The sequence below is a fragment of the Caloenas nicobarica genome, chromosome 1 (genome assembly GCF_036013445.1).
Source record: "Caloenas nicobarica isolate bCalNic1 chromosome 1, bCalNic1.hap1, whole genome shotgun sequence".
NCBI classification, from domain to species: Eukaryota; Metazoa; Chordata; class Aves; order Columbiformes; family Columbidae; genus Caloenas; species Caloenas nicobarica.
In genome coordinates this window covers 71,962,913-71,987,183 of record NC_088245.1, presented here as the reverse complement: position 1 = coordinate 71,987,183, position 24,271 = coordinate 71,962,913, and the positions used below count along the sequence as shown (strand labels likewise).

At 39.4% G+C, this 24,271-nt stretch overlaps 1 protein-coding gene across 1 annotated transcript in view; it reads left to right on the top strand.

Moving 5' to 3' along the window:
* FAR2 (fatty acyl-CoA reductase 2) overlaps positions 1-24,271 on the top strand; it is a 150,953-nt gene that overhangs the window by 57,354 nt on the left and 69,328 nt on the right. The window contains exon 2 of the mRNA XM_065658393.1: positions 8,444-8,678. Within this exon, the coding sequence (XP_065514465.1) occupies positions 8,448-8,678 (231 nt within the window). The 5' untranslated portion in view covers positions 8,444-8,447. The remainder of the gene's footprint in view (positions 1-8,443; positions 8,679-24,271) is intronic.

Sequence of the window (24,271 nt, the reverse complement as noted above, 5' to 3'; positions counted from 1 at the left end):
TGTTTTTGACGAGGAGGAAGAACAAGTCATGGAAAAGGAGAGAAAATCTTTGAATACTGTGTTAAGACATGCTGGATACTAATATAGAGTTATCAACTGAGATCTCTCAAAGAAAACAAATGTGCCAGGCCACCCTGATATCGTAGAGAGACTTATAGACCTTTGACTTAATAACCAAGAAACTTGCCTTTTGCAATGGTAAGGTGCAGTGTGATTGGTATGCAATAGGTTTTGGCTTAGGGGTTTGGGAGAGAGCTGTTGGTTGTAGAGATCCCAGTCACAGCTAAAAGAGAAAGAGCAAGGTGGTAATGGCTATGAAGAGTGAACTGGTAGGAAGAGAAGGGGAAGGGTCGCCTGCAGAAATGCTCTGATGTAGGATGTCTGCATTTATTTATGCTGAGGCAGAGCAAAAACTCTTCTGATCCTGATGTATGCACCCAAGCTTTGATTCTGTAACTTGCTCAATGTCTTTGCAATAACTAGATCTAAGTGAGTGCTTTTAAAAAGGGAGAGTAGGTACAGATGCTGACCTGCTAGCCTGCAGAAGCTGCTCCTTTGATGTCTCTGGGAGCTGCTGTTCTTACCATTAATTTAATTAAATAGAGGTGAGGCCGAATACGTCCAGATTTGAGCTACTGAGAAATATTTGTTATTTAAAATCCCATATCATGCATATGGGTATATTCTTATCACAATTGCCCTGTCTTAGCTGTAAAATGCTTATAGGCTTGTTTTCATCAATTGTAGAGAGAACATAGCGAGACTGAGAGAGACTAACAGGTTTCACTAAAAAATCAGGAGGCTCCTCCTGGGTTGTGTTACAACAGTGACCCTTATGCTTCCTTCGTTCTTCTCTAACTCTTAACAGTGATCAGACAGTTTGGACTACTTAGGAGAATCAGATGATCTGTGAAACTGTACAGATAATGCTTAAGCAATGACCAAATCTTGAAATTCAAGCTTTTGCCCTACATCTGAGTCTTGTTCTGTGGGTAGATCTCTAGCCCAGAAGCCACAACTCCCAGTGGTTTCCAAAGGATGGAGAGCTTCTGTCCGCATGTCATGTAACGTTCAGTAGTTCGCAGGATCTGACTGTGCACATTGTTCGTTGTCTCTAGGTCTTAATTATGCTGTCACACTGCACGATCTCTTTAGATTTGACTGTCATAAATTGAAATGGGTTGAAAAACTGGTTTCATTTTTGAAGTCATGAGGGGTTTCTGGGAGCAATGAGAGTTTCTCCTTGCGTGTCGCTACTTAGGTATGCTGTTATGGAATTGAGTCCCTACTGTTAGCAAACAAAAAATGATTTGAAATATATTGGCTGGAGAAAAGTGATTTAACCTTCAGGCTTCTAGCAACAACATTTCTATTTGGTGTAAACTGCTTGGAGCAAAATCTCTTTTGTAAAGAGGATTATCATCAGGAGCTCATTCTGGCTGCAAATGTGTCTGTCTTTGAATCACAAGATTTTATTTCTTTGTGCTGTATTAGCATCTATAGTGCCTATACAAAGGATGGATTATGACCTTCCTTTTAATTCTATAGCTAAGTGAGAGAAGGTTTATCTTTGCCAGTTTGTTACTGTTCTTAGGTTGTTAGTGCTATTAAATAACTATGGAAGTTTAGCAAACCATAAGGATCTTTTAATTTTTCCCTAGATCAGCCATTTTAGTATCCTCTTTGCTTCATTTTCTGCCATCAGTAAAATCTCCCCATCTTTTCCCAAACATAATGTACTATGCAAATCTTGATGTGCCTAAAGACCTTTGAAAATATATTATGTAACTTCAGTGCACTATTGTTAGTACTATCTACTTGCTCGTGTTAGCAGTACCATTGCCAAAAATGTTGTGTAGTGTTGAACTACAGCCCTTTTCCATTCTGAGTCACTGTTATTTATTACTGAAAATGCAGAAAATACTTTAAATATAAAGGCTCCAATCTAAGATAATTCATGTTAATCCCAGCTGAAACATTGGTTATTGCAGTGGAACTACCCTGATTATGAGTTTGGCCCAGTAAATCAAATAAATGGAGCTGAGCGTTGCCGAGAAGGCAAGAGTTAAGTCACTATGATGAAAAGCAAGTCACTACTTCAGCTATTGCTAGCGTGCATGGTGTGAGACTCTGCTCTGTGACTCTAAGACCATGGCATGCTCTATTACTTCCAAATGTCCTGGGGCTAAAAATAATCTGTGAAATCTCTGAAGCAAAGCCTGGTGCTCAACAAAACCTTGACATCCATATAAAGCATCTCAAATGACAGAGCATGCACAACTAATGCGCCTGCATATGCCCAAGATTTTGCAGTGAATTGATGGGTGCTGTTATATCCCATGTTTCTGGTGCCATTACATAAATGAAATACGTAGATGCTTATTGCATTTTCTTTTGTCTTTTTATTTTTTATCCTTTAAGCGTGGAATGGAGCATTTTGTTATTCCAGGAATCAGAAGGATGGAAGTTGCTTTGTTTCAGACTGGACCTTGCTCCATAGGAGGTGGTGTGCAGGTGTTGAACTTTTATCACTATTCCTGCCTCTTCAACCATGTACACACTCTCCTTGGATTATACTCATGTGCTTCAAACCATACAATTGTCGTATCTACATTAGCATTGGAGGAAAACTGCACTTTGTTCAAGTGTCCACCTCTACTGGCCACCAAAGTAAAAAGATCATGTTTTTGCTGCTACAGTCATAGTTGTGGAATTATCTACTTGTTGGTGATTAACCAACAAGAAATTATACACAAATGTTTTCAGGCAAAGAGCACATATTAGAAATAATTGCTTTTATATATTGTAATTACATGCATAGTTTGTGGAGTCTCAGTCACACATTCTGGGGGGGAAAAAAAGAAAATAATGGTAAGAAGATACATTGTTCAGGCATCCCCAGTGTTCAGTCCATTTTGAAACTTCTAAAATAATTAATAGATTGAGGTAGCAAATTGATGAGATTGAGATTGAAATAGTCTGTGATTGCTTCTTCTGACCTCAGCTGTACGAGTTCTCTGAAGTGACAGAGGAATTTTTCTTTCTCTGCATGTCCCAAGTTAATTATGACTCTTCCAGAATCCTGATTAAAGAAAACTGTCTTATGTATGATTGGATATTTGTACCCAAGATTAAAAATTTATATTCAGAAAGTGGCCAAAAATTATTTTGTCTTAAACAACTCTGGCTATGTATAGCTCTGTTCCAATAAGCTATTTGTCATTAATCGTAATTTTAGTTGAAGCTGGTTCATTACATTTAATATGTCTAAAAGGCTTGTCTGAACAGTCTGATCCTCCTTTTTACAGAAATTAAATTCCTGCATAAAGTTGTGAAAACACATCAGATATGAGGAAACTCATCAAAACCAGACTAAACAGGAGATGCCAGAGAGGCCATTTGTGAATCTAAATGTATAGTTACAGGCATAGGGCCCTTAACACTTGCACAAAACTAAATCTCTTTTCCTTTTTTCCTTTTTTTTTTTTTTTCATTTTGTGCTGTTGAGTTGAAAAGGCAAATATCTCAACAGATAAGCTTTTGCAATGGTCGCTGTTCCAGTTGAACAGAGCATGGAAATCTTATTAGTGGTCCAAACTGTAGTGAAATATTAACCTGCTATAGTGTACCCATCCTTCAGTGCTCATTCTGCATTTTGGCATCGCTTGTTAACACCCGGCAGCCATGGAGCTGCTCTGGGTAGCAACAGTAGCAGCAATCAGTGAGGTTCAGGTGTATATTTCCTTTTCCATTGCTATGGCTTTGATAGCAGTCTAACTCTAGGCATTGCACCATTGTAGTCTGAAGGCAGATTTGGGATCATCGAAGCATGTGGAAATTGAGGACAGTGTATTAGTTGTTTTGTTAAATATCAGGTCAATTGTATCTGCTCTCGATGGGGGAAGGCCCTTCTTTACTCTTCTGTTGGGGCTATGAAGGCTTTCTTTTGCACGAGCAAAGCATTAGGTTGGTAGCATTCCCACCCTTCCCTTTGTCCTTTGGCACAAGACTGTGGCTTTGTTTGTAACGCAGCGCTGCAGATCGTCCTTTATAACTGATCCAGAGGAGACTGTCACAGGTGTCAGTAACAGAGCTTTACCCTTAAAGCATCATGTGTACTTGTGTCTGCAGAGATACTCAGTGTGATTCCTGGCTGGCTGTCCAAAATGTGGGTTTTTTTCACAATATGGTTGGAGATGAGTCAGCATCAGTGAGACATGCTGCTGCAAAGATGCTGTGTTCAGTAATTCAGATGGCATCAGTGATTACTTTCCTGCTCTGATTAGTGCCTAAACCATCAGATTTCCATGTAATTACTCACTTGAATTGGGCTTCAAGAAACTCTTGTGTGAACTTTTCTCCACCATTCAGTGGCTTTTTCTCCTACAGTCAGTTTTAGAAGAGACAGAGACCTCAGGCTCTGAAATAATCATTTTCCTTCTTCGCCTCAATAAGGGTCAACTCACTACAACTGCTGACCATAGTTCAGACTTTGAATAGTTTTCTCTTACCATACATTTAATCCCTTGCAGCTTAGTTGACTGGGAAACAGTTAATGTTCAGTATTGACTCTTTATTCCTTGAAATGAAAAGCCAAGTATAAGATTCTGCAGGAAACATTTTTTTCTTCATTTGACTAAGTGTAAAAAGTCAAAAAGGAATGTATTGTTTTTTGTATTTTGAGGTAGACATCCAAAGGGTCAGATCAGCAGGCATTACTTGGATGACACCCTTTGACTGCAGAAATCCTCTTGTTCCTTAAAATCTCCATAACTTCTTCAGTGCTTTCTCTATGAAGGCCATGCAAAATCAATTAAAACAGAGAACAATAAATTCTGTTATCCCACTCTTAAAAATATAAAAGCCAAAGAGGGTTCTGAAAAATAAAGAAGTCAATATTCCCTAAGTTGAAAAGAAAATATCTTGGCAATCCTGAACATAATCTGGAATCTACTTTTGAATTTGGAAGGTATTAAAAGCCTCTTTAAATTTACTCGTGAAGTGGAGATTCAGGGATCGGTCTGAACGCAGCAGATTGAAGCATTGTGGCTTTTGTATCATGATCTCAAAACATCAATTTGTTTGTGCACATTAAAAAAATAAACATATTTTCATTAGCATGACATCAAATGGGTACAAGATTATTGTATTTTCTTATAAAGCTAACTTAGGAAAGGACAAAAAGAAGTATTGCAAGGACACACACATCTGATCCCACAATAAGCAAAACCCATCTCATTCCTCATGGCCTTTCATTGCGGATGGGCCCCTGAGCAACCTGATCCAACACTGAAACTGGCCTTGCGAACTATAAGCTACCTGACTTGGAGTGCTTTATTATAGAAAATAGAAAGAATGTGGCTTTCCTTAACTTTTCTTTTAACCCTATAGGGTTAAGCCAGTAATCAAGAGGAAGAGCAGATTGCCTTTGAAGTTCAGTTTTCTGTGTCTGTGTTTCGTGTTTCCATTGTCATCATATCAGAATGGTTTGAGAGGTGCAATTGTTTTCCTGACTTCTTGGAGTCAAATGTTCAAAATGGTCTCAGACTACGTGGAGGAAAGCTATCGGTTATATATGTGTAGTCCTTGCCAGGAATACCTAATGAAAGCTGGGCTGCATGGCTAATCTTTGGGACATGACAAAGCAGCGTGTCATGTTTTGTTTGGTTTTGGTTTGGTTTTGTTTTTTACTGTTCTAGTAGGCATCGAATATCTGGCCAAAAAAAATGAAGCTCCATTTGGATAGCCTAAACAGAGAATCCAAATAAAACAACATGATAAATTGATGTCCACATTTCAAAATCTTAACAGTTATTTTTGCAGTAGTCTACAACTATAATGCAAAGTACTGATGTTTAGTGGTGCAGGTTGGAAATATGGTGTACTACTGAAGTGTGGGAAGGACAGTAATTCCCGTTAAATACTGTGGGTAACCTCCAAGTCTGCGGTGGAAAGTACTTTATAAATGTACGATTTTTCTAGCAGAATATTAGGTGAGTTTAGGTAGATATGATCTTCTGAATACAAGTTCAAAGCAAGTATCCAGTGACTGGAAGGAGTCTTATATTTAGTCTGTTTCCTTATAATTTGCATGGCCTCTAGTGACTAAGGACTTCTCTTATTAATTTTTCTGCTTTGCAGAGCATGTGTTGTACCAAAATCCTTAAGTTTTTTGTCACCTCCATCTTCATCTGGTTAAACGAATATCTACTTTTGGACTCACACACCTTTTCACACACTTCCAGGTTCTGCAAGTTCCCATCTTCCAATATCACTCAGGTTTTCTAAACCTGAATGAGATGTAACAATTTATTATAAATAAGTAAATTATCTAATAGTTTAACCTGTTTGTTTAACTTCCCAAGTGGCCAGCTCTTTGATAAGAACAGGTTTTTAATAGTCTTAAATGAGCCCGTTACAGTCATTTAAATTGTGATCTAGGTCATATCTGAAAGTAGGCTAATACCCGAATTCACTGAGCCAGAATACCCACAGCTATTAATTTGTAAAATACTGTCCTTCAGAAGTTATCCTGCTTGACCCACTTTCTAAATTGCATGGCACACCTAAGAATTCATTACAGATAAAGAAATTTTGGGGTTTTCATTTGTTTGATGCAAGGCACTGCATTGCAGTCCCAGGCAGCACTGAGAAAGAAAAACAATATTTTGTTGGGCATGAGTCTCTTGTTTATGTGTCTGGGCTATAGCCCATTAGAAATACCCATTCAATGTTTCCATGCATCAGTACAATGACTGTGAAAACTGCCAGACTGGTAGAAATGAAAAGCGAGTTCTGGGTAGATGTATCAGCTGTAGATCCACATAATAACAGCACATGACTGTGGATCGCTTTTCACTGTTGTGAGTGGCATCGCCTTGGGGATCGCAGTCCAGCTAAGCACATTGCTGACTGTGGTCAATTTTCTGGAGTAAGATATCCCACTACACCCTGAGGAGGGTGTGCGCTGTAGTACAAGCTGTATTTCTCTCGTGATTCCATGTGGTGGAAGGAATTTTACCTGCTATCACATGTAGCCAGGGCTCTTATAGTGCTTTAAACTCTTTGTTGCTGTTCATTTGTGTTGGTCCAAGCCAAGGACTCATTATATGTTTCTGTATGAAGGCTTGCAGTTTTTTGCTCTAACTTAGGCTGCTTCACTGTCCCTGAATGGTTTATTAGGTTTCAGAAATGCAAAAGGTTTGGTGACAACAGGGGATCTTGGCAGACTGCAAAAATGCAGCAAACGCTGTATTTATGTTGTGGTGTATTTGCATTTTATTAGTATGCAGTTGACTTATGTTGAGAAACTGAAAATGGCCAACAGTGTCTCTGAAGCTTCTGCAAGATGAGAAGTTTTTCTGGAGTACCTGACAGTATTCTACTATTCTTGTTTCTTTTTGTCTCAAATTTAGTAGGCTTTTTTTCCAAGACATCTATTTGTATTTTACATGAGCCTTTTCCTTGCAATAGAAGTGGTCTGTGCATGATTGGATCTGCAGCATTCCAAGATAGGAGGGTATTTTTCCTTCAGTTAGTCTGAGAGAAGGGCTATTCTAGGAGGATTCATTCCAGCCTTGTTTGTAATTTAAAAAACTTAAGACTTTGGACTGGGATGGCTGGAGACATGTAGGCCTGACACCATTGTATCTAATTAAAATACTTAACTGGGACACTTCATGTGGGAACCTAGTAATGTCAGCCCCCTTGTATAGTCAATGGATCTCCAAAGGTTCAAACAACCTAAACTCTCCAGCGAAAGCATGTGACATCTATGCTCCTTTAAGTGGGATGAATTTTGGCCTTAACAAAGGGGTGGTGACCTACACACAGGACCATGGTATTGCAGTCTTGCAGAGCAATGTCATTGCACCGTATCTTCCATGATGAGGAGCTTTCTTCATGGATTTATTCCAAGCCAAGACAACAGGAAAAGACTGAGCACATTGCTGAGTGATGGCAGACAAGATCTGGAACTGCTTGGCGTGGTGGAATTAAGGTGCAAACCACAGCATTTGTATCTGTAGTGTTTGTGAGCAGATCTGTTTCTACTTTGTCTTGTAGGGATAACTGCTTATCATCATGGTTACCAATTCACAGTGTATGAGATAAATGCTGTTCAACACAGCAGTGAGCATCTACTGGTAGGAGTCTTGGACAGCAAAAGCTTTGTTCTAAACTGTGACTGCTGAGTGCAGCTGTGGTAAAATATGGAGGATAAGGCTGAGCTCGATTTATTTTTAAGCTTCTCAGGTTAATGTTTTTAATCTGGGGGCTTTATTTTTGTAATGAAGGCTTTAAAAAGAAATCATATTTAAAATTGGCATTGACTGACCTAATGTGAGCTGCCATAGCTGACTTGGAAATGTTATCTCAATTCCCAAATAACTGATCCATGTCTTGACTCGAAAGCCTTTAAAGCTTTATTTCTGCATCTTCTCAGGTACATGCTGCAGGAAGTTAAAGGAAAGGCAGAACAAGAAAGCACCATGTCTTCAGTCTCAGCTTATTACAATGGAAAGACCGTACTTATCACAGGAGCTACAGGTTTCATGGGCAAAGTACTGGTGGAAAAGCTTCTGCGCTCCAGCCCTGAGGTGAAAGCAGTTTATATACTTGTCAGGCCAAAGGCTGGACAATCAATGCAAGAGAGAGTGGCCAACATGTTGAAATGCAAGGTAAGTTTCTAAATTTTATTCTAGAGTTTAATCTGAAATCCATTTAGCTGGGTGAAGAAGAGGGCTTCCGTTATACTCAATTCATGAAGAACAAAATATCATCTTCTGCTGTAACTGCTGTATATTTTTGTTGTGTCTAAAACAAACAAAAAATTGTACATGAATGAACCTGAATCTGTCTGATTTTGATAGGTGATGCAGGATATTGCACTGTGGTGATATAATCCTTTTTTCTTCATTTCTGCATTGGTTTTTGTTGAGAATTATTCTTTTCCAAAAACATGTTACCCTAGCAAATTTCCTCTTTGCAAGAGAAGCATTTTGCTTTCCTAAACTAACTCTTTTCCTTTCCTCACTTTCAAAAGTTAATGTTCAAACATTAGTGTTCAAAAATAAAACTGAGTGTGAGACGGTCACACTCATCCTTGCTCTTTTTGGGGCCTTAAACTCATTTCATAAGACAAAGTGTAGTAGCAAGGTATAGTGGGCTGTGTTTTACTGCAGTACAGCTGGGCATCTGCCATCTTCTTATGTCAGCTCCGGTTAGAATAGACTAGGCTAGACTAGAATAGAATAGTTGCAGTTGGAAGGCACTTAAAGCAATCATCTGGTCCAACTGCCTGACAAATTCAGGGCTGACCAAAAGTTAAAGCATGTTATTAAAGGCATTGTCCAAATGCCTCTTAAACACTGCCTGATTTGGGGCATCACCCACCTATCTAGGAAGCCTGTTGTAGTGTTTGACCACACTGTCAGTAAATAAATGCTTCCTAATGTCCAGTGTAAACCTCCCCTGGTGCAGCTTTGAACCATTCCTGCATGTCCTATCACACCAGGGAGAAGAATTTAGCACCTCCTCTCCACATCCCCTCCTCAGGATTCTCTGGAGAGCCATGAGGTTGCCCCTCAGCCTCCTTTTCTCCAAACTAGACAAGCCCAAAGTGTCTGGCTGCTCCTCATGGGACATGGCTTTCAGGCCTTCCACCAGCTTTGTTGTGCTCCTCTGGACGCATTCAGAGATCTTTGCATGCTTTTTAAATTGTAGGGCCCAGACCTGCACATGCTCAAAGTGAGGTCATACCAGCGCTGAATACAGCAGGATAATCACCTCTTTTTATCAGCTGGTTATGCTGTGCATGATGCACCCCAGGGTGCCGTTTGCCCTCTTGGCTGCCAGGGACACTGCTGGCTCATATTGAGCCGCCTGTCAACCAGCACCCCCAGGTGCCTTTCTGCAGGGCTGCTCTCCAGCTGCTCCTCTCCCAGTTTATACTTATGCCTGGCATTACTCCATCCCAGGTGCAGAAGCCAGCATTTCAACTTGTTAAATTTCGTCCCATTAATCATTGTCAAATGCTCCAATCTATCTGGATCCCTCTGCAAGGCCTCTTGCCCCTCAGGAGAGTCAACAGAATCTCCCAGTTTGGTATCATCAGCAACCTTGCTAATGGTCCTTCAACTCCTGCATCCAGATTCTTGACAAATCTATTAAATAGTATTGGCCCTAGAATTGAACTTAAAAGAACACCGCCTTACTTATGAAATTATAAAATACTGTTGTATTTGGAAAATATGTTTTCCAAAGTTGCTTGCAGGAGAACAGAAAAGCTAAGTCAGCTCTGTGAGTTGAAGAACAGACCTATACGATCTCCACCCATGTTACTTGTTTCTGTTGAGCTTTTAGCTTGCTGTTCCAATGAGGAAAATCTGATCTTCAGTGTCGAGAAGGATGTCAAAGCCCTTTGCTGTGTTGAATGTAAAGACTTGTATGGAGGCACTGCTAGACTATTTATATAGAGTGGACTTGGTCTGAGGACCTCTAGGTCCTTGGGAGCTTAGGGCAGTGGTGAGCACATGAACTAGATCAGACTCCACCAGTGCCAGAGTTCAGGCGAATGCTTCCTGTTAGTGGGAATTAGTACATAGCTGATGTGAAATGAGAGGCAGGGACAGAGATGGCCCTAGTAGACAAGGAATTACTTGGAATTAATCCAAGAATGGTCAACACATCTTTAGAGTATTAGTCTAAAACTTTGAAGAAGACTTGACTGGAAAAGTACTCCTATTTCTAGTGGAGTTAAAGGTAAAATAGGGCTATATATAACTTAGGGACAAGTTGATCTGGGGGAAGGCATGCATTTTTTCTTCGTAAAAGTTTTAAGGCATCAAGCTAGAAAAATCTTCAGTATGTCCAACAACAGAGTTTGATTTTTTGGTGTGTTTTCAAAAGAGAGTAGGTTATTCTCCTGTTCAGAAAAAAATTGTAAGTGATATAAAAGGGAACCATCACATTGGCTGCTTTTTGTATGTCTGTCAAGTGTACATTTTTTCATTACTTTTCCTTTCAATTAACATTTTTTAGCTGTTTCTACAGCTTTCATAAGTGAAAACTGTGGGTATGGTTTTCATCATCAAACAACAAAATTTCAAATGCGGTGTGTTTGCATGTTTTTTTTTTTTCTTTAAAAACAAACAACCAACAAAACAAAACAACTATTTATGGATCTATTTATTCCGTGCTTCAGAACATGACAAACTGAGCTACTTTTTGAGGCTTCTATAAGCTTTGTTTGCATTTTCTCTATAAATATTACTTACTTATATCTTCAGTTGGCCAGCACTGTTTGGTGGTGTTAGCTCTAGGTGAGGTTCCCTGGCACCTGTTTTATTGTTGCAGCTGTACCGGATGTACTATGTGTCAACAGTTTTAGACACACCAACAGCAAACAGGACTTGGTCACCTTTCCTTGAACCTTTGACAGCCTGCTTCAATGTGTTTCAAGTGAACAGAAGAAGGAGACTAGTCTCTAAGTTAGGTTTCTGCAGCCTCAAAAAGAAAACAACTCTAGGGGTATTCTCACAACTCACTCAGGTGCCTCAAGGAAGTAGGTGCCTTTTTGATGCTGTTCTTTTAAAAATAAAGCAAAAATATTTCTCTAAGGCAGAAACCCAACTTTTCAAAGGTGCCCGGGGAAGTGGTTCAGTCACCAGCCCTGGAGCTATTTAGAAAATGTGTAGATGTGGTGCTTAGGGGCATGGTTTATTGGTACACTTGGCAGTGTTGCATTAACGGTTGGACTCAATGATCTGAAAGTTCTTTTCCAGCTGAAATGGTTCTATGATTTGCATTTGACAATCCTGATCATAATCACTGATGAAGCATGCATATATTTGAGTAAGCACAAGAAACTTCAGAATAAAATCCCTTATCTTCCTTACATGTACATATATCATTTCTAATCTCTACTGCATAACTATTCTTTTCCCCTACGGACTGTTGGATTTAATGCAATACAGTATTTGTATCTGGTTTGAGAAAATACTTTATTTCTACTTTTGTATTATACCCTATACAATCTTCATTATTGGCAAATCATATATTCACTTTGAAAGTAACTCTTCCTTCTTTTATGTTATTCCTTGACTCAGTATTATCCTCTCGAATTTCTCATTTTCACACCTAGAAGGGCAGTTTCCCAAGAATGAGGGGAATAGAGAAAAACAGGTTGGCAGCTTTTAAATATTCCAAACAAACTGATAAAAATAGTATTTGGGATGAAATAAAATGAAAGCAGAGAAGCAGATGGACAGGAATTAGTTGTACTGCATAATGCTTAGGTTCTTCAAGTCAGGTCCTCTGGAGACTCCTAATTTTTGGTAGTACTTAATATTTTGAAGGAAACTGCCTACCATTTTTGATCTCTCTTCATATATCTCCGTGAAATTTTTGTGGTTTCTGTCATATCTACAAGGGTTTAAACTGAGCTGTCACTTTCGTGAACTGTCTTGTTCACAGTGTGTATGTGTGAATACTCTGGAAGACGACTACTGCTAAACAAAAAAGCAATTTTAAGCCATGAAAGGGTGATGAAGTGTGAGGGAGCAAAATGTCTTTGCACTTTAAAAATTCCAGATAAGAAACATTTTTAAAGTTCTGAATCCAACAGAAAGAGTAAAATGTAAAAAACAATGTGGGCATACATTAGAATTCTTCCACTGCATTCTGGAGCAGCTGTCGTTGAAGTGTAATATAATGCTGCTTTTCCTCAGATCTCGTAAAATGGGTTTTACATGAAGATGACTTATTGCATTAATATAAAACATATAATGAACAGATACACAATTATCTCAGCATCAACTCCAAAACGAATGTGTGCATTGAGGAATGTATGGCTCATGGTGACCTTGCCTATTTATGAAAGGAGATGTTCTATTTTCCAGCAGCTGATCTCTAAGGAAATCAACCTATTACCCTGTGCTTAATGAAATGCCATGTCTGCATTGCACAGAGTGCAGGTCTTACACAAAAAAACCCCACATATTGGTATTTGCTTCACCCTGGATGTGTCCATAAATGTGGATCACAAGGCAAAGCTTGACAGTGCTGTTTACTCATTAGTGGATGGGAGGTGTATACTTATCAGAGGTAAGGAATTTTTTTCAAGTATTTTTCGTTGTGTGGTCTCTCTGTGTGTAGCAATAGGCAGGAATGCTTGGAGGGGTTATCTCAGATTCCCTGGAGAGCAGTTACTGGGCTAATGCTGAGTCACTGGTTGTAGTTTTCGCATTGTGCCTGGGAGAGCGGAGCTTTTTCCATGCCCTGTATGAAGTGAACCAAGGCTGCTTGCTGCTGCCAGGCTGTTTCTCAGATCTGTTTGTTCAGTGCTCCTAATTAGAAAGATCAGTCAAAGTAGGGAGTGAAAAAGATTCTCATTAATGTCTCCGGTAATTCAGAGAGAAAATGGGGAGGCTGTGAGGCTACTGAAAATGGAGAGTAGATATTGCTGTGTATGACCAGAAATTCTGTAAATTCATTTTCATATCCACACAAAGTTAACTCTTATGGTTAACCCTTATAACTAAAGTGGATGGTACAGATAGACTTTCTTCTCTTCCCTGCAAAGCTTTGTCTGAAACTACATATGATGATGGGACTGACCACTGAAAACAACAGAATTCCAATATTATCAGACACATTTGCCTCTTCAGTATTTGTCAAGTGTGCTATGCTCGTCAGCAAATATACAGCAAGACGCTCTGTTAGCCTCATAAATTTCCCTAAATCATGCCAGATTTCTCTTTTTCCACCACTCTTGACTATCCCTTTCTCCACTCCCTTACTCGTGGGTCTTGCTTATCACCACAAGCAGTAAAGGTTCTCCATGCCAAACCAGTGCAGTGACACTTCCTCTGGAACAGCATCCCCTAAATCTCCTGTGCCCACTGTCACAGTGCATGGACCACGGTCTGGATCAGAGTAATGAGGTTTTTTTGATTGATGGAATAGGACCCCACTCATTCATTAAGACGTCTGGAAATGGCTAATTGAAGAGAAATAGAACTGATGTTTTCTGGTTTATTATTTATTTAGATATTCCTCACTTTTGTCAGTAGATTATCAGAAATAATTCTGGTATTTGTGTACCAAAGGAACAAGTCTGTCATTAGAAAAAGAAAATGTTTCTTACTTGACCTCATGATTTGTAAACCATGTGGTAGAGCGGAGCTAAATCTTAAGGGCAGTAACATAATTGACACTAATGCAGGCAACTGTCTCGAAACATTCTGTACCTCTTTCTGAAGTTAACACCATCTGCTGCCTTGTTCCATTTCATTTCTTTCTCTTCTCCAATTTGTGTTTCTGTTTGAAGAATCTGGTAAGGTTTTGCTTTATATATTAGCAGCTAATAGCCTGCTTCCTACAGCACAAGGCAGGGCCAACAAGACAGCTGGTGCTTCTAGCAAGATAATCTTCCACAGTAGATGAGAAAGAAGCCACCATTAGTCCTGAGCGCAAGACTCACTCACATGTCCCTGGTGTCACTTTCTGCTGTTGGAGGTTTGCAGTCCTGCTGTTACTGCTCCTTGGCTCTAGGCTCTGCTGGAACATGGGCATCTGGAACAAGCAACTTGCAATGTCCTTGTCTTTTCTGAGCGCTGCACCAAAGCTGCAGCCTTATATGTCGACAACTCCTCCTCATTTGATAGACATCCAACCCATGACTCAGGATGCAGAATCTCACCAGGCTTTCAGCTAAGCTGGGAGGCCTGGCAACCCTACCTACTCTTTTGTCTGTTCTGCATGCAAAGGCATGCCTACCAGAAGGGTAATGGAGAAACTGAAATGGAGAGCCGAAAAGCACCAAGGCCCATCAATTATCATCACCAGAACTTTGTTTCCTGCACCTCCTTTCTCCTTTGCACTTGCAGGGCTGTCAGCACAGACTGCATTCTGCAGAAGACCTGGAAGTGCAGCTAGGTGGAAATGGCAGGGATTTTTTTTTCTTTTTTAATGCATACTCAGATGTTAGAGGAGAAACCATAGTAAGAGGAATGGGGAAAAAAGGGTGGTAGTTGAAATTGTGTCCTCCATTGCATGTCAGAGAAATTCAGGCTGCAACCTGCTGAGGAAGAAAGAATGTCTTTACGTGACTGAGGCAATTCCCAGAAAAAATGGGCTTATTGCAGAGTTTCATAGTCATAGTGCAGTTTCAGTCACTACTTAGTATACATGGATGCTGCACAGTAATTTAGAATTTCTCCACACACTGAGTAAGTTGATTATCGATGCATTCAGAGTTATGGATTTAGAACAACACTAAATCTCCTTTGCTGTGTGTGTTCATTTACATTTATACATGACTAATGGCAGTATTAGAAATAATAACTATACTTTTCTGTATATAATGTATTTCTTTGCTAAAAGTTTCCAATGTGTCTGGTGAGCCTGATTCATCTTGGTGCCCTTTTGCAGACTGATTCCCTTTGGGATACTTTAATTTAGAAACGTTAAAAATGGAGCACCTCAGATCAACAGTCATTTCGAAAACACTTGCACAGTTGAAAATGCTTTGCTGTGTCTATGTCCCCCTTTTTAGGACCATAAATTGGTTCTGTAATAGTCTATGTACACATAAAAGCAGGCATGAAAAAAATGTGGGAACATATCTATACACCATTCACACAAGATGAGTCCTCATTTTTTTAAGTAAGCTGGAGAGAAAATGTGGGTGACTGGATTATGATACAAATTAGACATCCAGAGACAGAGAGAAGAAGCAGTTAAATAATGAGTTAGTGATATTACTGAATAAAGGACTTATGTTTTGGTTATGAGACGTTACAATGAACATCAAGACCACCAAAAGGAGAGATGTCAGCTAAGTTCAAAGATGGCAGAGAGAGAGAGTGAAATGGGTCAGGAACAGCAGAGTAAGGGAATAAGATTATGACGTAATGGTGACACCAGTGGAAATCTTAGTAATGGAGGATAAACTGTACTGATTCAGAAGATGAAAGGACTAATAAAAGGCTGCAGTAATATGAAAACAGGAAGAGATCCTGAAGAAAAAAGTAGAGGAAAAAAAAGAAGACAGCAGGTCTGCAGAGGCTACCAGAGAAAACATTTGGGGAAAAAAAAAAAAAAAAAAGATTTTGTAAAAAGGGAGAAGGGGAAACCTTCTTTTCTGGTATTGATATATGATAAATTTTATTTGCCTGATGTTCACATTCAGGAGCCATAGTTATGCAAGCACAGATCTTTGTCCAAAAAGTCTTTCAATCTGAATGAAAAGCCTGGTAAAGTCACGAGCAGAAAGGACAGAAGTAGTCTGGGTGATCAAAGAGCCCATCCGAGTGTATCAACACCATGACTTTTGAATTATAAAAAGGATTATGCCTGATTTAAAGTCAAAACCCTTGCTCCTGTCATATAGCCCTGTTCAATTCTTCATTTCTCCTGTATCAAGGTGATCAGACAATGTTTTCCTGCTTATCCCAAATTTTGCTAAATATGTTAATCTTCATTAAGCTTTTAGGAGCATGGGAGAGAAGTTTTTAGGCCGCATTTAAGACAGTCTGCAACAGAAGTCTTTAATCTTTCTCTTAGATGTTACTCGTTTTTTTTTTTCTTTCCCATGGTCATTTATTTAATTGGCAAAGTAATTTGTTGATCAGTATCTATTGAACTACACAGAGGTTATTCTCTACCCCTCAGTCTTAACTGTGTTGCAGAACAGAAGAGGTTAAGTATGAGAACTGCCCATCCTGTTCTCTCTTCTGTGCAGTTCCTTGAAGGCATGCAGCACTAATATTTTATTTTGCAGAACAAGTTCTAAACTCTTTCTTCTTCCTTTGGCCAGTTGAATTGTTCATTTCCCTCTTGCTGTCTGCCTGTGTCATGACATCATGTAGACATCCCCGTGGCCTGAGTAATTCTTTGCTCCCCCCAGCCACCAATATCAGGAGTCTGAAAGAGGTACTGTTCTCCATTTTCAGGGGAAAATAAAGTCTCTTTCTTGTCGTCTAATTAAGATTAGTCTTAGATACTGTCATAGTACAGTAGCTATTCCCAGGAAATTTCATCTCTTATTTTAATCAATAGGGAATATGACAAAACCTCTCTAATGTCCTTTATTATATAAAAAATAATAATTCTATTCACTGCAGTTTCAGCTAGTTTTTTATAAGCTTGAAAATGCAAGTCTCTTCCCTTTCTAACTTGTTTGCACATTCCTATCTCCGCCCCTTTTCACAGGATCACGGAATTGCTGAGGTTGGCAGGGACCTCTGGAGATTGTCTAGTCCAACCTCCTGCTCAGAGCAGGTCAGATAGAGACAGTTTCCCAGGACCATGTCCAGCTGGATTTTGAACCCCAGAGGAGGGAGACTCAACCCTTCCTCATAAGATTTGTGCTCCAGACCCTTCACAAGGGCATTTCCCACTGGGAGAAGCTGGGTTTCTTATTACATGGCTTCACCTTGTACTCCTGCTTGAATCTCTCTGTGAAACGTCACAGTCTAGGCACTTGCAGATGCAGTGCTCTGATGTTATCAAAATGTTTCCTGCTGATGTTGTCCCTTAAAAGCAGAACTCACAGTATCTAGAAGCTCTAGGAAGCATTATGACCTAATTGTGTGATGCGTTGTCTTTTTTTTACAACAAGTGATACTGCTGAAATACAGACGAGCTTTGGGTTCTGCCGTTTGTCTACCGGTCACAAGCTCTGCTAGGTGGTGCAGAATACAAACCTCAGTTTTGTCACTGCCAAGGAGTGTTCACAGCTTAATGCTCCAGCTTTGAGAACTGTCTCTGGTACTTCAGCTCCTGGGGGTATTTGCCGTAGTAAAGTCAACTTGTGTTTCTTTGTTTTTTTTAAATAGACTGCAATTTTCAGTTTACTCCGGTTATACATTATTTGCAATAGTTACACAATAAATCACAATGAAATTAAGATTGTTTAATTGACATAAGATACTAAATTAAAAACAAGGACATAGTGCTAAATGAAACTATAGAAGCAAGGTGAATTATTCTCAAATGAGTAATTTATTGAAGCCAAAAGTGCTTCAGATTTCATTTCAAGAGTGCTTCTTTCATTTTATGAACTAAAATGTTCTGGTGTCAAAACCTGATAAGTAAGTTTCCTCATCTTTCATTCTAAACAGCTGTTAGAGGTGTTGATGTGGCACATCCACTGGGACCAGCAGAACGACAGTGACACTGATGCTTGTCCAGGTGCTCCAGCACTTGCAAGACAAACCTAGCATTGAAGTATGGTGGCCCACCATCACTGCCACCAAGGCCACCTGCTTGGCAGCAGCTGCCATCTCAGCAGAGCGCTGCTTTGCCACTCTGCTGTGCAGGAACTCTATCTCTCTCACCAGTCTCTTATCACAAGCTGCATGTGATCTTTGCTGGGTGCATGCACAGAAAATGTCTTGTGCAAAGGGTCAAGCAAGATCTCTGCCTGGAGGTCAGCTTTCTATACACCTACTTGCTCAGCTGCAAGAGAAAGGGAGTTAATGGTTTCTGTCTTGCGTGTCATTCTATATAAATACCTACCACTTGCAGAATGATATGTAAAAGCTGGCCTTCATTTGTATCTTTATTTCTTGGTTTCATACATCTGTTCCTTGGCCTAGACTGGAATAATTAGATTTCAAAAGGGTTTTTTGGTTGGTTGTTTTTTTCGCTTCAAATCGCTTCATGATGTTAAGTAGATCATGATCTAAACAATGATACTTCCAGAGCAGAACACAGTGCCTCAAATATAAACATTCTGGAAAAATCCCTCTAGCCAATTATATGCTAATGCATGTGTTGCTAATGAAATAAAGGAAAAAAAAAAAGATAAAAAGAAAGGATAAATCTCTCAGTTTCACATTAGATATCTGACAAGAGACTTACACACAAGTCTAAATAAAAATATTCAAGTATTCTGCTAAATTTGTAAGGATATAATAGTTAATTTTATGCATTTCTTTGAGAACTCTGATGGTCAGGGACCTGATTTTATACAAGGAACAGCAGGAGCAAGCTACATATGTAGTAAACACAAAACTGTGCTCTGCAGTCCAATTACTAGATACACATCTGTATACACACAAATGCACATATATGGATAAAGGTACACTCTTTCAAGCTAGCCATTTTTGTTTTATTTAATGATGGATATGCCAAGGGATTTATGTGTTAATGCTGATGTCTGCAGTAAAGAATTCTGCCAGCTGATAAATGACAAAATAAAGAAAGTTCAGCCCTTGAAGCAAATGAGCAAGCAGTACATTTAGAACGATGCAATTTAAAAAAACATCAGAAGTAAGATTTTTCTCTTGTCAGTAACAGCCTAGAGGTTGCAGTCAGGCTGCATTTGCTACCATATGTAAAATGAAATGCATTTTTAGTTCTCCATAAGCAGTGATATTTTGGGACACTTGTAGCCTGTATCTACTTCACAATATTTTTTCTTTAATGTGCAAATATGTCTTACAGAAGAAAGAGGGAATCTAATCATGGAGTTAGCAAACTAAGACTGCAATTGAGTCACAACTTGAAAGGATCTCCACAACATTGTTTGAATTTGCATTCATGCATACGTGCTTTCTGGTTTGCAGCCAATGCCCTGTTCCTGAAATCAGTAGAATTTCTCTTGGTATCTTCATCTAGCTTTGGTTGAGTATTTCATGAAGGGTGGATTTCAAAAATGTGATGGACCCAAATAAGTAATTTATGGTTGTCATTTCAACTATATATCATTGTGTTGGATTTTATTTTTGCTCTGGATAATTTTGGTTCTTACAGAAAAAATGCCCGTATGAGTTTTATTTGACTGCCGATATTTCAACTTCAGAGGATAGTGATTTAAACCTGGCAAGAAGAGCTTGATACAGGAATGCAAATGCAGTTAATCACTCTTCTATATCTGGGATGCCAACACTGTCTAACTCCATCCTAAAAGCCTTGGAGGATAAGCAAACTAGACAGTTTCTGGGTTTGGAAGCTACGAAAACCAAGAAGCAATGGTTTTATTGGTACTGCTGACTCTCATCCACTTCTTTTGCCTCTTCAGATTGCATCTGAACTTGACCTTGTGCATCAAGCTGGAAATAGAAGTTGTATCCTAAATTAGATTTTTGCAAGTGAGTAAAGGGAAGATTTAGATTCTCTAATCCACCAAAATTCACTTTTATGCTAGTCAGACTTCTCTCTATCTACAAAATTGTCTCTTTTTGGATGTTGATCTCCTTGCCAACAGAAAGCTTTCAGCATCACCGCCGCTGCTGTCTGCATATCCCAAGTGGTTAAAGTCAAGGAAGTGAGAGAGTGTGCATTAGAGCTATGGAAGAAACGTAGCACAGGGAAGAGTGGTGGTGAATAGTTCAACATTACATTTTCAAAGAGGACATGAAAAGTACAAAGAACATTAAAGAGAAAAGTTCTACTCCACGGGCTCAAGAGTTTAAATCAGTAGCAGAAAACAGGGCTATTTCCCAGCAGCTTTTGCTGGCACCAAGGCCATGAAACAACATCATTAGAGAAGTCCTGTTGCGCATCTATGTAACCCTCCGATTTCTTCTGTATCCCAGTTTTGCTCAGACGCTCAGGACAGCTGAGCTTTTAGGCAGCTGCGCAGCATGCTTTATGTTCACAATTTTGCCAAGTGACCCGTTCACCAACAAGGCCTTCAGCAAACATGTTTTTAAACAGTGTTTGTCATTTTGCTGGAGCCTGTGACTCGGCTCTTGACGTGTGCGAGTTGGCACGATTCCTTTTTGGGCTGTTGCACTTCAGAACTGCTCTGGACACCGACAGAGCTGCTTGTGTACCAGAGCTCCTACACAGGCTTGGGTTCTTTGCTTTGAATTGGGGCTGAAAAAGGACACCTAACCTCAGGCAACCTCTGTTGGTCTGCAAACCACAGTTAAGAATGGAGGCTTATCCTTTTCTTAAATGAGTCAGTAATGGAGCTGTCAGTGAACACCCAAAGAGCAGAACTTGCTGTTTGGTCATTCAACAATATATAGTTAATCCACATTTCATCCTTCATGTCTGATTTTATTACATTCTATCCTCAGTGATTTTTTCCATTTTTTCTTAAAGAAAGCTCTTCTGTTTTCCAAAATCTAACCCTAGACTTCCTTACCTGTGTTTTTTCTTATCTGGCAGCTGACTATCTGTTTTGATTTCCCAGTCAAAATCCTCAGACCTGATCACTGGATAATACTCTCTACAAAGTTGTTAAAATACTGGGGAGATGGAGGAGAATACTCTGAGCCTTAGGACCTCTAAGAGAGAGCTCCCACTTGTGACACAGTGGTACATCTTGGTATGCACAGTTCAGAGCATTTGATCTTCTAGGTGACCTGCCTGCAAAGAAGAGTCACTGGCTCATGCATTTTCCTTCTCCCAGTCCCTGGCATTGAACTATGACTGGAAGAGTGAAAACAAATTCAAGGTAGCCCTGGATAGCAGAATGCCATGATTGCCAGAAGGCGCTTATAAGGCCATTCGTACAGATACTGACTGCTACATTAGGTACCAGAAAATTGACCCTAAAATTGATCCTCTGGGAGATCAGACAGTTTAAAGGTTGGCTGAAGATCACATTTGAGGGCAGTTTACCCTAGAAAATCCAGTTTATTGTTTTTATTTCATTTACCAAACCCATTAGGACTGCCAAATGTATTAGAGGTAATGCTTAAAAAAAATAAAAAGTCAAGTTCTCAGTCACATCATTGCACATACAAATCAAAATGTCTGAATTGTGCCAAGAAACCCAAGTGTGAAAATCGGGTTTTGGCAATTTTCTGGGGACCAGTATTAGGCCTTTTGTTTTCTTTTAAGGGACCTGAGGGTGGGAGTATTATTAGTGTTAGCCTGTTGTAAATTAATTTTGCTTCTTGAAACAGAATCTGCTGTGGCAAAGCAGCTCTTCCATTCATAGTTAAATGTGAATGACGATGTGATTAGAAACAGCAACTGGCTGATGCAGCTAAACGTTCAGAGTGAGCTGGTCTGATTTTGCGGAGGGAAACTGTTAATTCTGTGAATAGGGATGATTCACTGCCACACTCTGGAACATGGAGGTGGCTGTCCAGAGCCTGTTGTTTGTGACCAGACTTGTGTTTGATCTGGAGCTGGCACAGGGAAAGGGTTACTGGTCTAGATAAGTATTTTTAAAATCAAAGCATGCCTCATGCACTCTGTTGAAAATTATTATTAGACTGATTTTTGATCCTATATTTGTTTAGTTACTATAAGCTTCCACTTTAAAAATCCTAACTGTAAGTTCACTGCTTTCAAGGTGTACCTTTGGGATTGAATGTTTTCCTATGTGGCAGCACCTAGTGTCACACCATGCCAGGTGGCACCCCATGTCAGTTTGACAGGGTTTCATGCATCTCTGTTCCTGCCTGGCTGTCACAGCTTGTACCTGTACTTCTATTGAGATGGAGTTATGTGATTTCCTGTGGTTTTATGGTCCTGTGTGTTTATGTCACCTAACCAAAGAAAGTTAAAATACCTGCAAATCTGCAGCAAGCAAAGTAACAGTGGCTTATAAGCGAGTCTACAATGACCGGGCAGCTACTGGGGTTACTAATGTGGATTGAGCTGGTGGAGGCTGTGATCCTGAGGTACCTGAAGAAGAATCTTGATCTTGAGATTCCAAATATTTTATAAGCCTTGCACTATTCTTTTTTTTTTTTTTTTAAGAAAGTTGGTGCTTCTTTTACTGCTGTGTTAGTCTTGTGCTGTAGTTTGGGTCTGTTTTATCCTAAACTCAAGGAGGCTGCGTCGAAGCAGGTGCCACTGAAGAGTTAACAGAATCTTGTCTTGCATTGATACAGACTGAACTGAGTTTTGCCAAGTGTTTCATATGAAAGAGAAAATTTAGTATGATTAAGCTTTGGGATTAAGTAACTAATTTGCTGATCAGTTCCTAAAATATCCCAGGAGGCATGTGATGAGCAGTGGTAGTGGAAGAGTTCAGGTGTGCCAAAAAATGAATTGGTAGGGTCAAAAACTTGAGCTTGGAGAACTGGTAACCCATTTAGCATTAGGTACAGTAAGGAAAAGTCAGAGCTGGGAAGGCAGCTGATGCCAGTGTTAATCTGCTCCCACAATGTCAGCACACAGAAATACTTAAAAGAGTACAGAATTATAAAAACATAGAATGGGAGAACAGCAGAGCGACAGCTGATGCACAAGAGGAAATAACAAAGGATGAAGGTCCTGGACTCAGACTAAGGCAGGTGCATCACTGCAACACACAACAAGTTATAAATGTGATAAAAAGAAACACGTTTGGTCACTAGAATGGCAGAATTTATCAAAAATCTATAATTATCATACGGTTATCATTTTTCTCCCAGTCTGCTGGAGGTGTGCATTTGAGAAGATAAATTACTGATTCCAGTAACTTGCATTTGTCTGTGTTTGCTTGCACCAAGGTTTAAAGGCAGGGACTGAGCTTGCTGTGGCCAGATGGAACTTCTGGGCACTGCTGCAGTATAAATAGCAATTAATAATAACATAAACAAACAATAACATGTTGTTTAAAAACCAAACAAACCTTTGATACTTGCTAACTATGTGTGTACATTTGGTCTGCATTATCATGTGTTTTCTTCTCACCTCTCTTGTCTACTCTGCTAGTTGTCTCCATTTGTTGCCATTTTGTCTTAAAAGTGGGGTTCAAGAGCTTAGTTTAGCGGCATGGTCTCTTATTTTGATTTGGTCTCTGCAAACCTCTAAACTCTGTTTTCAAGCCTTCTTACTGCTGCTGAGCTCACCAAAACAGAAGCCTCAATCTGGCTCCAAGCTGAGCATTACTAAGCATTATGTTTGTGTAATACTACAAATATTTCATATGTATAATCAAATTTTTATGATGAACAGTCAAAATCTTCCTATTAGGGAAGGAAAAAAATCCTACCAAAATATTTTTTGTCAAAGAAAACATGGGTAAGGACAAGTGAAATGCACTTTTGTATTGAATTAACTGGTTTGCTTTGGTGGAGCTCCCTACACAAGGGCCCTAAAAAGGAGAACAAAACAAGCACACATACACACACACAAAGCCCCAACAAACCAACAACAGTAAACAAACAAAACCCAAGAAAACCCAAATCCAAACTAAAACAACACCACCAAAAAAACCTCACCCTGAAATATTTTGGGATGATCTCTTCTAAAATTCTCTTCTAAAATAGCAATTCACATTTTTTATTCAGAAGGATATATTTATTTTGAAAATTATTTCAGATTTTTATTTTTTAAATTGCAGAACTAGAACTCAAAATTACAGTGA